This window comes from Triticum aestivum, chromosome 3D (assembly GCF_018294505.1).
Source record: "Triticum aestivum cultivar Chinese Spring chromosome 3D, IWGSC CS RefSeq v2.1, whole genome shotgun sequence".
Taxonomy (NCBI): domain Eukaryota; kingdom Viridiplantae; phylum Streptophyta; class Magnoliopsida; order Poales; family Poaceae; genus Triticum; species Triticum aestivum.
The window spans coordinates 104380108-104396185 of NC_057802.1; the positions used below are offsets into that span (position 1 = coordinate 104380108).

The following is a 16078-nucleotide window of genomic DNA, read 5'->3' on the forward strand; positions in this document are numbered from 1 at the left end:
GACTACTGAAATCCGTTGGCTGTGGTTAAGTACAAACTCTGCAGAGTCAAATCCTTCCAAGTCATCGTATCCATGATCAAGTAGGGTGATCAGCATATCCATATCTATCCTCGTGAAATTTTACCCCCGGTGAACAAGCTCAAGTGGTAAACCCAGTTTAATTGTTATTCCTGTGGATGGACTAACCTTATATTTGTCTCGCACTTGTAATAATTTATGTTCTCAAGCTACTGAATTAATGAGCTACAATATAAGCCCTTTATGTGATGTCGCTTAGACGTCCGACTGTGGCATGTTCGTCTTTTATTTTCTGTTATAAGCCCTTTATGTGGTGTCGCCCTGACGCCCGACTGCGGCATTACTATTCTTGCAGTTTCCTCTCGAGGAGTCATTCAGACCCTCGTTTGGCACCAGTATTATTATTCTTGCAGTTTCCGCTCGAGGAGTCATTCAGACCCTCGTTTGGCACCAGTATTACTATTCTTGCAGTTTCCTCTCGAGGAGTCATTTAGACCCTCGTTTGGCACCCAGTATTTATTATCCCTATGTCTGAGCGCACTGGTTAATCTGTTCATATGCTTCATGTTTACATTTGTTATATCTTATGTCCGAACTATCTTGCGAGTACTTTCATAGTACTCACCTGGCTTGTTGATTTGGCCAGATGTTGACGAAAGCGATCTCTTGGATGAAGAGTTTGATAGTGCGTCCGACGCCTAGAGGAGTCCCAGTCAGTCCTGTGCGATCATGGATTTTGGTCACTTGTATTTTATACGCTTCCGCCACCCGCAATAAGTCTCCTCGAGCCTCACTCCGACGCTCGAAGAGCTGTAGTTTTCAGGAGTCACATCACCCACTTCGCGGTGATATTTCCACCACCGTTGTTATCGTGAGTTAGTAGTTATGCCACCCTATCCGCCGTTATGTTTTATCGGCGTGCATGTAATAAATTGTTGAGCAGTCCCCGCTCAACCTTGTATTATATTCAGTACTCCTGGTATTTTTCTTCTGTGACCAAGATATTGTCTACCAGTGGGAAGGGATTCTTCTTTACTGGTCCGTAAAAGGGATTGGTCTCTCAATAATTATTTTATTGAAAAACCGGTCGTGACACTTGGCCGGCTTCCTTCCTCCTTCATACAGCTCCAGGAGCAACATTGTACTATCGATCATCCAACTACACTCGGCAGGACTAGGGGTATTATCTCTCCGGAGAGCCCCAAACCTGGGTATGTCCGGTGTCCCGCGCCCGCTCATGCCAACCTCGCCTCTGGAGCCCACCAGCGCCCTCGAGCCTCCTCCTCTCTTTAGCCATCCCTTGGCATCTGCCGTGCGCCCACCACGACAGGCACATCCTTACAGTTTTTTCTAGTTTTCTAGAGAATTGATTGGACCAATTATGTTGTTCCCATGTATGTAAGCACTTCTCCCTCATGTCTAATTTTGTAGACACGACCAACCGTCTAAGTAGGCATTGTTCATGATTACCATATCCATCAGGAGAAACATTGCTTACCATTCGAGAGAACTACATCTTTAGTACGGACTACTCTTCTACAAAACAAGCTAAATCAAAAAGGTAGCAAAAACGTTTTTATTGCCAATGATGAGCAAGTGTAAGCACTACCTTCTAATATTGACTAGTTCTAAACATATGATTAATTTTTTACATCAGATTAATTCATAGTTCAGTCCAATGATATGCATCATGTAGTGTTAAATTTTATTCCTTTATCACATGCTTTTGTTGCATCAACAAAGACATGTGGGGAAGACATAACATTTTAGGGTTGCTTGATGTTTTCCCATAACTTAGATTGTCCAGTAGTCATATACTCATATGTAGTCCATTAGTCATGATTAGGGTTGGTCATTAGAGGTTAGTGTTGTATGCATGCTATATATGCAAGTTGGAGCTCATTTAAATTGATTGTTCATTACTGAACTTTATGTATTTTTTTACTGTGCGATACTACAAGACTAATTTTAGGTTAGAGAAATATATTTGCATTTTTACTAACAATGTTATATATATAATTTTTCATCTATATTGATGATGGGGATCATGTTGCTATTAGAGCATTTATGCAATCTTTAATTGTCGAGTATCATGCGATGATGCAATATCAAGCTCGGTGACGAAGCTAAATCCGATAGATCTCGGGTAGGGGGTCCCGAGCTTGCGATCTTGGCTAGATGGTAATAGGACAAACAAAGAACACGGTGTATACCTAGGTTCAGGCCCTCTCGAAGAGGTAAAACTCTACGTCCTGCTTATATTGTATTGATTGTGGATGGGGTATAAAGTACATGTCGATCTACCTTGAGATCATATCTGTGAATGAATCTTAGAATCTTTTGAATATTATCTATCGACTAGCCTAGCCTCATTTATATAAGGTACCGGAGGCCTAGGATTTAGAAGGTCTTGTCTTTTGGACCAAGTCTTGTGGAATCTTCTTTTATACATCATGGGTTGCCCGAAAAGGCCCAGTAATTAACCGCCACGAGGGTCCTCGGCCCGGCCCTCCTGGCCGGGAGAATATCCAATGTTGTGTTTCATGTACCAAGCTCAAGTTTTTTAGACGTAAATCTCACAACTTTGTACATAGCTCGCCATGCTATTCATAAAATTGACATGTATATGTCTTCATCTTGGTTTTGTAGCATTCACATGATCTTGACCTTACATTTAACTAAGCCAGGGTTTCTTAATTTTAGTCTTTCATTGTTAAGTTCACTTGTGTTTTAGAAATAAGGAGACTATTTTAATGACGTGGTGGCAGGTTTGAGTTCTACTATTAGAGCTTTTGTACATGTTGAACTCAATTGTGTTTTTGGCATCATCTAAGCTATTTCTTAGAAACAAGGAGGCTATTTGAATGACATGGTTACAATTTACCTTTTTTGCAATTGCTCTCTTGATCAAACGAACAACCAAATAGTTTATGCGGCTTTTACAGTGATTCCCTACTATTATCAAACAATTCCTTCTGCTTCTTGTTGATTTTGACACTCTACTTATCAAAAAAGATCTAAACTTAATCTCATACACTAGTGGATTATCACCGGCCATTTTTTTGCTCGTCAAGTGTAGGGCTTTTGAGCCACTCTAGCTAATGATAAAATTGTTTACCCCTCCACTACAGTATGTTGCATAATATAGTGTTTTTTTCTTGTTTAATCGACCTTTTGTTTCTTGTTCAACCACATTTGAGCAAATGTTCGAGAACTTTAATACTGTTCACGAATTTTAAAAATATTCATGAACTTGGAAATGTTTGTGAATTTAAAATGCTAGCAAATTTTAAAAATATTTACAAAATTTATAAAATGTTTGAGAACTTAAAATTTCAGAATTTGAAAACCATCTTGAATTTAAAAAATTCACAAATCGGAAACTAAATTCATGAATTGAAAAAATGCTCGCAAACTACAAAAATTGTTCATGAATTTGAAAAATGTCCGTGAATCTCAAAAATATTCATGAATTTAAATTTATTTGCAAATTTTAATAAAAATCACAAGTTCTAAAAAAATTCTAAATTTAAAATCTTTTATGAATTCAAAAATTCTTTAATTTTTTTATGATGTTCACAAATTTGGAAAAAGATCATGAATTCAAAACTATTCACAGATTTACAAATTATTGATGAATTCAAAAAAATGCGATTTTTAAATAATATTGAATTTAAAAAATGTTTATGAATTGTTCGTGAACTCAAAAAACTGTTCGCAAATTTAAAAATAGTCATGAATTTGAAAAATGTTCATGAATTTGAATAGTTCTCAAGAATTAAGCAAAAAAGAAGAAAGAAAACCGATTAACCGGTGAGAAAAGGCAGAATAAAACAAAGAAAACCTTCTCAAACTTGCCAAAACCTGATGGAGGGTTCTAAAAGCTTTCAAAATCTTGGGGAAGCAGTTTTGTATGTGGAATTGCATGTAACTTGACAGAAAAATGTGCTTACTGGCTGTAGACCGCTTCGAGTCGCCCTGTAGGCGAGTGCTCGATAGCGCGTGAAAAAAGGTGATACATGGGATTAGTGAAAGGAGAGACCGTTCAGACTAGTAATAGAATTGGAGAGAAAATATTAAGGGACCAGACAAGATGGGGCTTAGCCCATTCGGCTAATGCATCGGAAAGGTGAAACATGAGAGCAACTAATCAGCGGGCACCCTCCGCAACAGGGAGCTCCCACGCGCAGAAGTCCTCCCAACATGCCACGTGGAAGAGCTGGGCGCATGACGTGGGAGCAAAGTTTTTTCTTGTTTTCTGCACGCGTTTTCGTGTTTTTTGCCTTTTGGGCTTTTGCCTGGGTTTCCTTAGGTTTTGGTGGTATTTTTTTACAAATCACAGTTGTGCTTCTAAAAAAAGATTTATTTTCACGAGAAGCACAACTTGTTCTTTCGCTAGAAGCACATTTGTGCTTCTCAAAGAGAAAAGCACAGCTATGCTTCCTCGAAAATGGGAAGAAAGCACACCATGTGCTTCCGCGAGAAGCATAGCCTTGCTTCCACGAGGAGCACAGCATGCGCTTCCTTATGAAAAGGAAAAGCATAGCATCCGCTTCTGGTAGCTTTGCTTCCGCAAGAAACACATTCTGTGGGTATCAAAAAAAGAGAAAAAAAAACATAGGATGTGCAAAAAGAAAAAAACCGCAATCATGCTTTCGGGCTCCCTTTTTTTCTTCCTTTTTTGGTATTCATTTTTCCGGTTGCTGATTTTTTTTCTTTTTATCTGGTATATGTTTTTCTTTTGGATTTTTTTCGCTGAAACCTATTAACACGGAATCTAGTTTCGAAGATTTCGACATGACAAATCCAGCGGTGAAAGCAATCCGGTATTTGGATGTTGGACGCACGTTTCAGGAGATACATTTCGAATAAGCAAATCTACGGGAAAAAAGGAAAGCTCCCAAGTCACGACAAGTGACACACATTGGCACATGCAGTGCGCTACTTGTCAACATCTGTGAAGGTGGGGAGTGACCTTTACAAGGGATAGCTTTTAACTAATGATTTTCGTGAAACTTCGCCATCTTGTCCACGCACAACCGAGTCGACCATCGCCCGAGACCTTCGGGCAGCGATTTGTCTCGCTTCGTGCGATACAGAAGCACCCCCTCCCCCCTATGTGGTCCCAATTTTTCGATGAGAGGTGATAACTATGATTTTTGGGGACTTGACCCTCATGATTCGGCTACTAATCATACACGGAAAACGTACATGACTGATATCCACGGCAATCGCTAAACCAACTCATGGTGTTATTGACCGAGTCAATGGTGCGATCGACCTATCCACGAAGGATTTTTCATACAAGTAAATCGAAGAACATGCAAGAAAATAATAGCTAAACTTTTTTAAACAAAACCCGAGACTAAAACCTAATTCGGTTAGCTATTTATTAAGGACGGCGGCCGCCCTAACCGTTGATGTTGCACGTGGACTGCTTCGAAGAATTTTCATGAGGAGCCGGCTATGTGAATAATTGAGAAGGATATCATGAAAAACATTGGTCACAAACATTGTTCTTAATGGCTTTGCATCAAGAAATGCCCCCAAAAAGATTGAAACATTATTGTTTGATGGAGTCATTATAATTTTGTTCTTATTTGAGGTAATTATACTAGTTCCTGTTGAATAATTAGGCATTTTCCCAGTTAGTTTAATCCAGAAAAATAGTGGATAAAACTTGAATAGCAAAATAGTGGTGAAACTAGAAACTAGCAACATTTCGTTGAGACTAGTCATGTAATCGAAAACATAAGCAAAATGCATCATATCCATGTCAATCGCTACTAGCAATAAACCAAATGCTAGCCCTAACAGTGAGGATAAGATTATATACGATGCAGTAGCAGAAGGTGCAGATGTCCCGATCGTCATGTCGTTGAAGAGGTCGTTGACGTCGGGGAAGAAGTCGTCGTTGGGGAACTCGTCGTCGGTGATGTCGCCGTTTGCAGCCACGATGAACAAGAATCCAGCAGTCGCGCAAGGACACTCCCCAAAAACCTGATCGCCCCTCTCCCGTACTGGATCACAAGAGGCGAGGTTTCGGAGGCCTGCTGTCTCACTCTCCGGTGCACGTCAGGAAGCGAGATGGCAAAGAGATAGGCGGTGCAATGCTCTGGAACAATGCGAAGAGTTGTGTATCGTTGGGAAGAGGAGCGACCTCTTATATGAGTAACGAGATGAAACTGAAATAGACGCACTAATTCTCATTAAGGAGAGGAGAAACAGACACACTAAAAATCCTATTAAAATCCTATTAAGTGGTCAGTTTCGTCTCTCATTAGTAGGCAAATCGTTTCAAGTTCTGGCATGAAGAAATATGCTAGCATGCACGGTATGAAGAAACCAATGCACTAATGAAGAAATGGAACCGAAACCAAAATATTGATGCCATCAATGAGGAGATGAATGTCATCATTCACCACCATTCGGTTTCATTTTCCACTAGCGCAAATATTTAGCTTCTTTCTTGTCATGCATGAACGTGCCACATGGGCCTATGGGATTTTCCCAGAAATTATTGGATATAACAAATGGTCTAAATCCCAATAATTCTAACAATCCCCCATCAGATCCCAGGGGCACATCAAGTTTGCCTATGGTTCCAAAGATTGTTTATATACCGGTATTTCGGTGGAGACTGTTAAGTTGAACTTCCACCTAGAACTTCATGCTACACTCGTTCACAACTTGAACAGTGGACTACGCCTTGAACTGCAAGTTTTGTGCAAACAAGTTTCACGTAAAAGCCTTGACCGATACTAGACCGCTGAAAACTTTCCCGCGGGTAGGAGCATATACGTCATATGCTGGGGCCTCTTCATGAGTTTATTAGAGAACACCCAACTCTCACAGACCGCGACGTTTAACAGTCTAACTCATATAGGTGTGTTCTTTCTAGATGTTCTGTAGCACAACATCTTTTCCTACCCAAGCCATTCAGAACACATTAAGATAAATATCAGCCTACCATACAGATTAGGAGAGAATTGCATCATAACGGAGTGGATTTTCATCAAATAAATATTCTCCTCTCAGTTGTCCAATAGCTTGTCTCGCCAATTCTTATTCACGGGATCTCCGATCACAAAGAATGGGTTACCACCATGAACAACTTATGTAGTGGGTCTCAATCCCATCTCCTTCGATGCATTGTCTATCACATTTCGTGACAAACCCTTTGTGAAGGGATCTGCCAGATTCTTCGATGTGTTTATATAGTCCAACGCTATAACTCCGGAGTTTCTCATGAACCTGACAGATTTCAGTCTCCTTCTCACATGTCTTGATGACTTCTTATTATCCTTAGAACTGTTTACCTTGACGATCACTGTTTGATTATCACAGTTTATTAGAATAGCTGGTATTGGTTTTTCAACCACCGGCAAGTCCATCAAAAGTTCTCGAAGCCATTCTGCTTCAACTGTTGTCGTGTATAATGCTGTGAGTTCTGCTTCCATTGTTGACCTTGTTAAGATGGTCTGCTTGGAAGACTTCCAGGAAACAGCAGCACCACCAAGTGTAAACACATAACCACTTGTCGCTTTAAGCTCATCAGCATCAGATATCCAATTTGCATCACTATAACCTTCAAGTACTCTTGGATATCCGGTATAGTGAAGCCCATAACTCGCAGTACCTTTCAGATAGCGCATTATTCTCTCAAGTGCATGCCAATGAACATCTCCCGGGTTTGAAACAAACCGGCTTAGTTTACTCACAGAAAACGAGATGTCAGGCCTCATAGCACTAGATAAATACATAAGCGAGCCAATGATTTGAGAATATCTCAATTGATCCTTTGTTTCTCCTTCGTTCTTCCGAATCAAAACACTCGGATCATAAGGTGTCGGAGAAGGTTTGCAATCTGAATATCCAAAGTGATCCAGAATCTTCTCCACATAGTGAGACTGCAAGAGAGTGATCCCACCATCACCACCTCTTAAAAGCTTGATGTTCAAGATAACATCAGCTACTCCAAGGTCTTTCATCTCAAAGTTTTGATTCAGAAAATCTTTCACTTCCTGAATGACTTTGAGATTTGTTCCAAATATAAGTATGTCATCAACATACAAACATAATATAACTCCTTCGCCCCCACCATGGCGATAGTACACACACTTGTCGGCTTCGTTTGCAACAAAGCCTGTAGATGTCAAAGTTCTTTCGAACTTCTCGTGCCATTGCTTAGGTGCTTGTCTCAAACCATACAAAGATTTCAACTATTTACACACTTTTCCTTCATGACCATCTACTACAAAACCATCGGGTTGTTCCATGTAAATTTCCTCCTCCAACTCTCCATTTAGGAAAGCTGTCTTAACGTCCATTTGATGGACAAGAAGATTGTGTGAGGCGGCCAATGAGAGTAGTACTCGAATGGTGGTCAATTTGGCCACAGGCGCATAAGTATCAAAGAAATCTTCACCTTCTTTTTGGGTATATCCCTTGGCTACAAGCCGCGCCTTGTACTTTTCAATTGTACCATCGGGCCTAAGTTTTTTCTTAAACACCCACTTACGCCCTACAAGTTTACATCCATAAGGACGATCAGTGATCTCCCATGTCCCGTTAGCCATGATAGAATCCATCTCACTACGCACAACTTCTTTCCAGTAGTCAGCATCAGAAGATGCATAAGCTTCTGAAATAGAAGTGGGAGTATCATTCACGAGCTACACAATGAAATCTTCACCAAATGACTTTGCGGTCCTTTGTCTCTTGCTCCTTCTAGGAGCTTCATTGTCATCCTCCTCTGGAATATCTGTGTGTTTTTTCTCGGAATGTTCCAATGGAACAGTAGGTCCAGGAGTTGTCTCTGACCTCTAACTAGATGAGCTAGGCATATCCTTCATAGGAAAAATATCCTCAAAGAAAGTCGAATCATTCAACTCCATGATGGTACCAACATTCATGTCAAGTACCTCAGATTTCACCACTAGAAATCTATAGCCAATGCTATGGAAAGCATAACCCAGGAAAACGCAATCAACTGTTTTTGGCCCAAGCTTACGCTTCTTGGTAATTGGTACATTGACCTTCGCCAAACAACCCCAAGTTCGTAAGTAGGAAAGTTTAAGCCTTTTCCTTTCCCATTCTTCAAACGGGGTAATCTCTTTATTCTTTGTGGGAACTCTATTTAGGACATGATTTGCAGTCATCAAAGCCTCCCCCCACCATTCCTTGGAAAGTCCCGCTGTATCTAACATGGCGTTAACCAAATCAGTAGAGTTCGGTTCTTTCGTTCGGCAACCCCGTTTGACTGGGGGGAATAGGGAGGCGTCCTCTCATGTATTATACCATGTTCCTCACAAGATAAATTGAAATCGTTGGAAAAATACTCTCCACCGCGATCCGACCTAAGCCTTTTGATTTTTCGATCGAGTTGATTCTCTGCTTCGGCTTTATAGAATTTAAAGTAGTGCAAAGCCTCATCTTTTGTTTTCAACAAATATACCATGCAATATCTAGTAGAGTCATCGATTAGAGTCATGAAATATCTTTTTCCACCTTTTGTCAACACGCCATTTATCTCGCAAAGATCTGAATGTATGAGATCAAGTGGTGCCAAATTCCTCGCCTCAACAGTCGTATGAGACTTGCGAGGTTGCTTTGCTTGCACACAAACTTGGCACTTAGAACCTTTGACAATTGTAAATTTCGGGATTAAACTCAAATTTGCTAGCCGCGTCATGACACCAAAGTTAATATGACAAAGTCGTGAATGCCAAACATTTGATTCGGTTTCACTTCAACATTATTAATAACTTTAGTGCAAAAGTCTGACAAAGATAAGCGGAACAAGCCTCCGCTCTCATAGCCTTTCCCAACAAATTGTCCACACTTAGATACTACAACCTTATTGGACTCAAATACCAATTTATAACCATCTCGACACAAACGAGAACCGCTGACGAGATTTTTATTTATAGCAGGGACATGCTGCACGTTCTTCATTCGCACGATCTTTCTCGAAGTAAAATTCAGATCGACCTTGCCAACACCATGAACAGAAGCATGTGTCCCATTTCCCATCAGCACGGGTGTAGTTCTTGCGACCTGATAAGAAGAAAACATGTTTATGTCAGAACACACATGTACATTGGCACCAATGTCAATCCACCAATCTGGAGAATGACATACTGAAAGAATGGTAGGAAATTTACCATACCCGACATCTTTCATGTCAACATCGCCAATAACAACATTAGCGGTCTTGCTATTGTTCTCATTCTGACGCATGTCCCAGCGGTCCTTGCAGGATGAAGCCCAATGTTCTTCACTGCCACATACATGGCACTTTCCTTTCTTCTTATAATTATCCTTCTTCTTCTTGAAGTTGACAGGTTGTGGGGCTTTGTACTTGCCATCAAATTTTCCTTTGCCCACATAATTATTTCTGTTCTTGGGTTTGTGGTTTTGGAAATTTCTCTTTTGTACCAAATTGGCTCTAGTATTCGCCTCATAGAAACGAGCACGTGTGTCTTTTGCCCTCGCCTTCTCTTCCACATCAAGAGTGCCAATTAGATTGACAACAGTAAATTCTTGCCTCTTATGCTTCAGAGAGGTAGCAAAATTCCTCCACGAAGGTGGAAGCTTGGCAATGATGCCTCCGGCAACGGATTTGTCCGGTAACACACAATTGAAATGCTCAAGTTCTTTAGTGAGCGACTGAATCTCATGAGCCTGCTCAACAACGGAGCGGTCATCAGTCATCTTGTAGTCATGGCACGGTTCCATGATATACAACTCACTTCCTGCGTCTGCGACTCCAAACTTGGCTTCGAGCGCATCCCACATATCTTTACCGACCATGATGGTCATGAATGGATCGACAATCTTGTCACCAAGAACACTCAAGACAACACCTCTGAAAAGGGTGTCTGTAGCCTGGAAAGCTTGCTCCTGCTCAGTAGTCAGCTCTCCCTCTGTCTTGCCTTTAGAGACGTGAAAACAGTTCATGGTGGCAAGCCAAAGAACTGCCCTCGCACGCCACCTCTTATAGTTCACGCCCTCAAATGGTGCGGGTTTGAGAGTTGCAGCAAAAGCAATAGGAGAAAATTGCCTACACATATCAGGTTTTTGGATTGTTGAATAATTAGGCATTTTCCCATTTAGTTTAATCCAGAAAAATAGTGGATAAAACATGAATAGCAAAATAGTGGTGAAACTATAAACTAGCAACATTTCGTTGAGACTAGTCATGTAATCGAAAACATAAGCAAAATGCATCATATCCATGTCAATCGCTACTAGCAATAAACCAAATGCTAGCCCTAACAGTGAGGATAAGATGACATATGATGCAGTAGCAGAAGGTGCAGATGTCCCGATTGTCATGTCGTTGAAGAGGTCGTTGACGTTGGGGAACTCGTCGTCGGTGATGTCGCCGTTCGCAGCCACGATGAACAAGAATCCAGCAGTCGCGCAAGGACGCTCCCCAAAAACCTGGTCGCCCCTCTCCGTACCGGATCACAAGAGGCGAGGTTTCGAAGGCCTGCTGTCTCACTCTCCGGTGCACGCCAGGAAGCGAGATGGGAAAGAGATAGGCGGTGCAATGCTCTGGAACAATGCGAAGAGTTGTGTATCGTTGGGAAGAGGAGCGACCTCTTATATGAGTAACGAGATGAAACTGAAATAGACGCACTAATTCTCATTAAGGAGAGGAGAAACAGAAACACTAAAAATCGTATTAAGTGGTCAGTTTCGTCTCCCATTAGTAGGCAAATCGTTTCAAGTTCTTGCATGAAAAAATATGCTAGCATGCACGGTATGAAGAAACCAATGCACTAACGAAGAAATGGAACCGAAACCAAAATATTGATGCCATCAATGAGGAGATGAATGTCATCATTCACGACCATTCGGTTTCATTTTCCACTAGCGCAAATATTTTAACTTCTTTCTTGTCATGTATGAACGTGCCACATGGGCCTATGGGATTTTCCCAGAAATTATTGGATATAACAAATGGTCTAAATCCCAATAATTCTAACAGTTCCCGTCTACTAATGTTTTATTCATTCTGTCCTAATATGCCACTATTCAACATCACTATTGGACGTCTCAAACTAAGAATGTGTGATTCAAAGTCAACTCTTAATACTTGAGGGACAGCAGCCCAAGGTAGAGCCGCCCCGAGTATTATATTGCTGCAGAGGCCGGATGTAATCGATAGCATCTTCACGTATATGAATTATTGTAGAAAAAAGAAGAGTGAAAGGAAGAAAAAAGAAAAAAAGGTTGGCCGTGATTTGTAGGCCGTGCACATATCTTCCACTCTATAGCGGTCAACGCTTGCTCGAATAGACACGCATGTATGCTTACCTCCTTCGGAAAAAGAAGAGACGCATTCTTGTATTGCAGCACTAACCGGTCGTATTGCGCCAACGAACTCCACTCACCATGTAAGCTGCTGACCTGGTTAGATACCCTGCGCACCCGGCCGCATGCTGAATGGTCTTCCAATTGCTGCAATGATTTCCCAATTTCCGGCATGTAATGCTTGGACGCACCACAGCTCCACTTACGACTCATAATCTATAGCTGAATCTTCTGGATTTGTGTAGCTCCACTTGCCAATTCAACCCGGAACAAACAGGACGCAATCCGTCCCCCATGTAATAAGGTTTGTTGCTTGGACGCCCATCCATGGCCGTTTCTTGGTCAGACTGACCACTGTGCCGTCGCCGTTACGACCTCTTCCTCTTCCTCTTCCTCTTGCTCCTTTCTTTATTCAGCCCGCCTGCATGCATGGCCTGTGTAGGCAAGAGCTGCGGCATGGGTGCTCCGCTTGCTTCTGGTACACGTCCCGGTGGTGATCGAGAGCGAGACCCAGACCGGCTCGCACGATCCTTTGCCTTGCGCTGACATGATCAAGTCAACCAATGGTGGCGCGGTCGACGGCCGCGCCACTAGCTGCATGCGTCGCCCCCACCCACCACACCACTGCCGGCCGCCATTGTCGCATTCCGCATGTCCTCACGCCACTCCACCGGTAAGGCAGTCGGTGGAGCGGATATAAAACGCACACGCGTGTCCTCATGTCGAGCAAGCCGCCAATAAGCACTCCAGCAATGGCACCTCACGCGCGCGGCCTCCGTTTCCTCATCGCCGTTGCCGTGTTCTCGGCCGCCACGGCCGTGGCGGGGGCGCGGCACGGCGCCGCCGGGCAGTGCCGCCCGGTGGGGGCGATCGTCACCGAGGAGCTCTACTCGTCCCTGTTCCTGCACAAGGACGACGCCGTCTGCCCCGCCAAGGGGTTCTACACCTACGCGTCCTTCATCCGCGCCACCAGGAAGTTCCCCAAGTTCGGCGCCACCGGCGACCTCGTGACGCGCAGGCGCGAGGTCGCCGCCTTCCTCGCGCAGATCTCCCACGAGACGACGGGCGGGTGGGCGACCGCGCCGGACGGCCCATACTCGTGGGGCCTGTGCTACAAGGAGGAGATCAGCCCGCAGAGCAGCTACTGCGACGCCACGGACAAGCAGTGGCCGTGCTACCCCGGCAAGTCCTACCATGGCCGAGGCCCCATCCAAATCTCATGGTACTGATAAATTCCCTGAGCTTACCTGCAAATTTCACTCATGGCGCCGGCTCGTTAGAATGCACACATCTGACCTCTGAGTCTGACCTCTGACCTCTGGCCGGCTGATGAACAGGAATTTCAACTACGGTCCGGCGGGGCAGGCCCTGGGGTTCGACGGGCTGCGGAACCCGGAGCTGGTGGCCAACTGCTCGGACACGGCGTTCCAGACGGCGTTGTGGTTCTGGATGACGCCCAGGGAGACCAAGCCGTCGTGCCACCAGGTGATGGTCGGCGAGTACCGCCCCAGCAGGGCCGACGCCGCCGCGAACCGCACGGCCGGGTTCGGGCTGGTCACCAACATCGTCAACGGTGGCCTCGAGTGCAACGTCGCCGACGACGCGCGGGTCAACAACCGGATCGGCTTCTACCGGCGGTACTGCCAGGTCCTCGGCGTCGACGTCGGGCCCAACCTCGACTGCGCGCACCAGCTCCCGTACTAGCCCGAGGGAGTACCCTCACGTTTCTCGATCGGGAGAAAACCATAGCCTCACGTGCTACGTAGTTGCTTAAATTTGTAGTTTAGTTAAGCCTACAAAGAAAAACACTTGTATTTTGTTAGTAATAAATCTAATAAATTAAGGTTCCTTTAACATTGATCATACTATCAACAAGTGAAATTGAAGCAAGCACGAATGACAAATATCCTGAGCAAATTGAAAGCTACACCAAGATTCTAAAGTCGTCGTGTCTAACTTCATTGTTCGCACCTAATTGTGCTTTCTTGTATTCGATAAAGATTTTTTTTGAGAAGTATTCGATAATGAAATTGTAGAGGACAAGCCGAACAAGGCGGAGTGACTTTTTTTAAAAGAGAGGGGCTTGCCAGGCAATAAACTGAGGCCCTTCTCTTACAAAAAGAGTGCAAAGTAAAGTAAACGAAATCATACAGGGTCACAAGTGACCGAACAAAGTGGCACCTCGCTTGCAAGCTAGACACTAGACATAGGAAACAATGAGGGTCACCCACGGAGAGTCTCTGAATGGAAGAAGACGATCAGACGATGGCTTCTAGCCCTCATTGTCCCGTCTCAAGGCGGCGCGAAGAGCTTGACACTTTGCACAAAGATTGTTGATCAGATGATCATGTTGTGGTCGATCCTATTGTCTCTCCAGTGATCTCCCAATTTATACACAAGATTGGTTCGATGCTTGAATACAAGACCTTCTCCAAAGTTACCATGCTAATGCAGCAAATCCCACACAACAAATTTTCCTATCTTTTTTGTGGGTCCCTTGCACAAGTTTATGGAATTTGGCAAACCTAGCCGGATTCCGCGAGAACCCCCTGGTGTTTCAGATCACACTCCATATAAATTTGGCCACTATGCATGAGAAGAATATGTGGTCACAATTTTCATTGACACCACACCAAATGCAAGTGTCGTCCTCTAGGCCATGTCTGTTGAGCACCTGCTCCCAAGTTCGGATCCTGTTCCTGGAAACAAATTTTCTTGAACTTTGGTGGAATCCTCGCTCTACCCATTACCTCATAGTGCCTAGTGGATTTTTAAATCTCTCTATAAAGAGAATCCAAGGAGAGCTTGTAGAATTTTCCCTCTAGTTCCTCAATTATCATAATAATGGCATGTTCATAGCTTGTAGAACTTTGCAATATGTTTTTATCCTTCTTAAGGACCCAAACATAAGAAAGTAAGCATTCTATATTTGCTCTTCCTATCAAGTCTCCATCACCTACTCTAACCTTCTTAGAACACATCCCAAGAGGAAACATGGTGACAGCAAGAAAAGTAACTAGGGACTGAAAATGTAAATCTTTTTTAGTTTTCGATAACTTTGCAAAACTAAAGGCACGCACAAGGATAAAACACTACAACTAGGCAAGATACAAAACAAGGAGATAATAAAGGTGATGCAAAACCTATTGCAAAAGAATGTACCTCCTCGACAACGGCGCCAAAAATTGACTACTACTAACGGTGTTAGCTTTTGTTGGGATCCCCGACGTGGGAGTTTGTAGTGTGCAACAAGCTTTCTCTTAGTGAGAAACCAATGTTCAATTCGTCGAGGCACCGGTATCCTGCAACAGTTCCCCAACAGTGGCATCCGAGCCAGGTCTATGCGTAGATGATATGCACGAGTAGAACACAAAGAGTTGTGGGCGATAATAGTCATACTGCTTACCACCAACGTCTTATTTTGATTCAGCGGTATTGTTGGATGAAGCGGCCCGGACCAACCTTACATGACCACGTTCATGAGAATGGTTCCACCGACAGACATGCAACTTGTTTTGCATAAAGGTGGCTGGCGGGTGTCTGTTTCTCCAACTTTAGTTGAATCAAATTTGACTACGACATCCTTGTTGAAGGTTAAAATAGCACACTTGACGAAAAATCGTTGTGGTTTTGATGTGTAGGTAAGAACGGTTCTTGCTAGAAGCCTGTAGCAGCCATGAAAAACTTGCAACAACAAATTAGAGGACGTCTAACTTGTTTTTGCAGGGCATGTTGT

General features: G+C 43.2%; 1 protein-coding gene across 1 annotated transcript; it reads left to right on the forward strand.

Moving 5' to 3' along the window:
- The first annotated feature begins 12494 nt into the window (after positions 1-12494).
- LOC123074270 (chitinase 10) lies at positions 12495-14198 on the forward strand. The gene is made up of 2 exons (XM_044497159.1): positions 12495-13564; positions 13680-14198. Exons 1-2 carry the CDS (start codon positions 13062-13064, stop codon positions 14044-14046), a joined length of 870 nt encoding a protein of 289 aa, XP_044353094.1. The 5' UTR covers positions 12495-13061; the 3' UTR covers positions 14047-14198.
- Positions 14199-16078: the final 1880 nt, after the last annotated feature.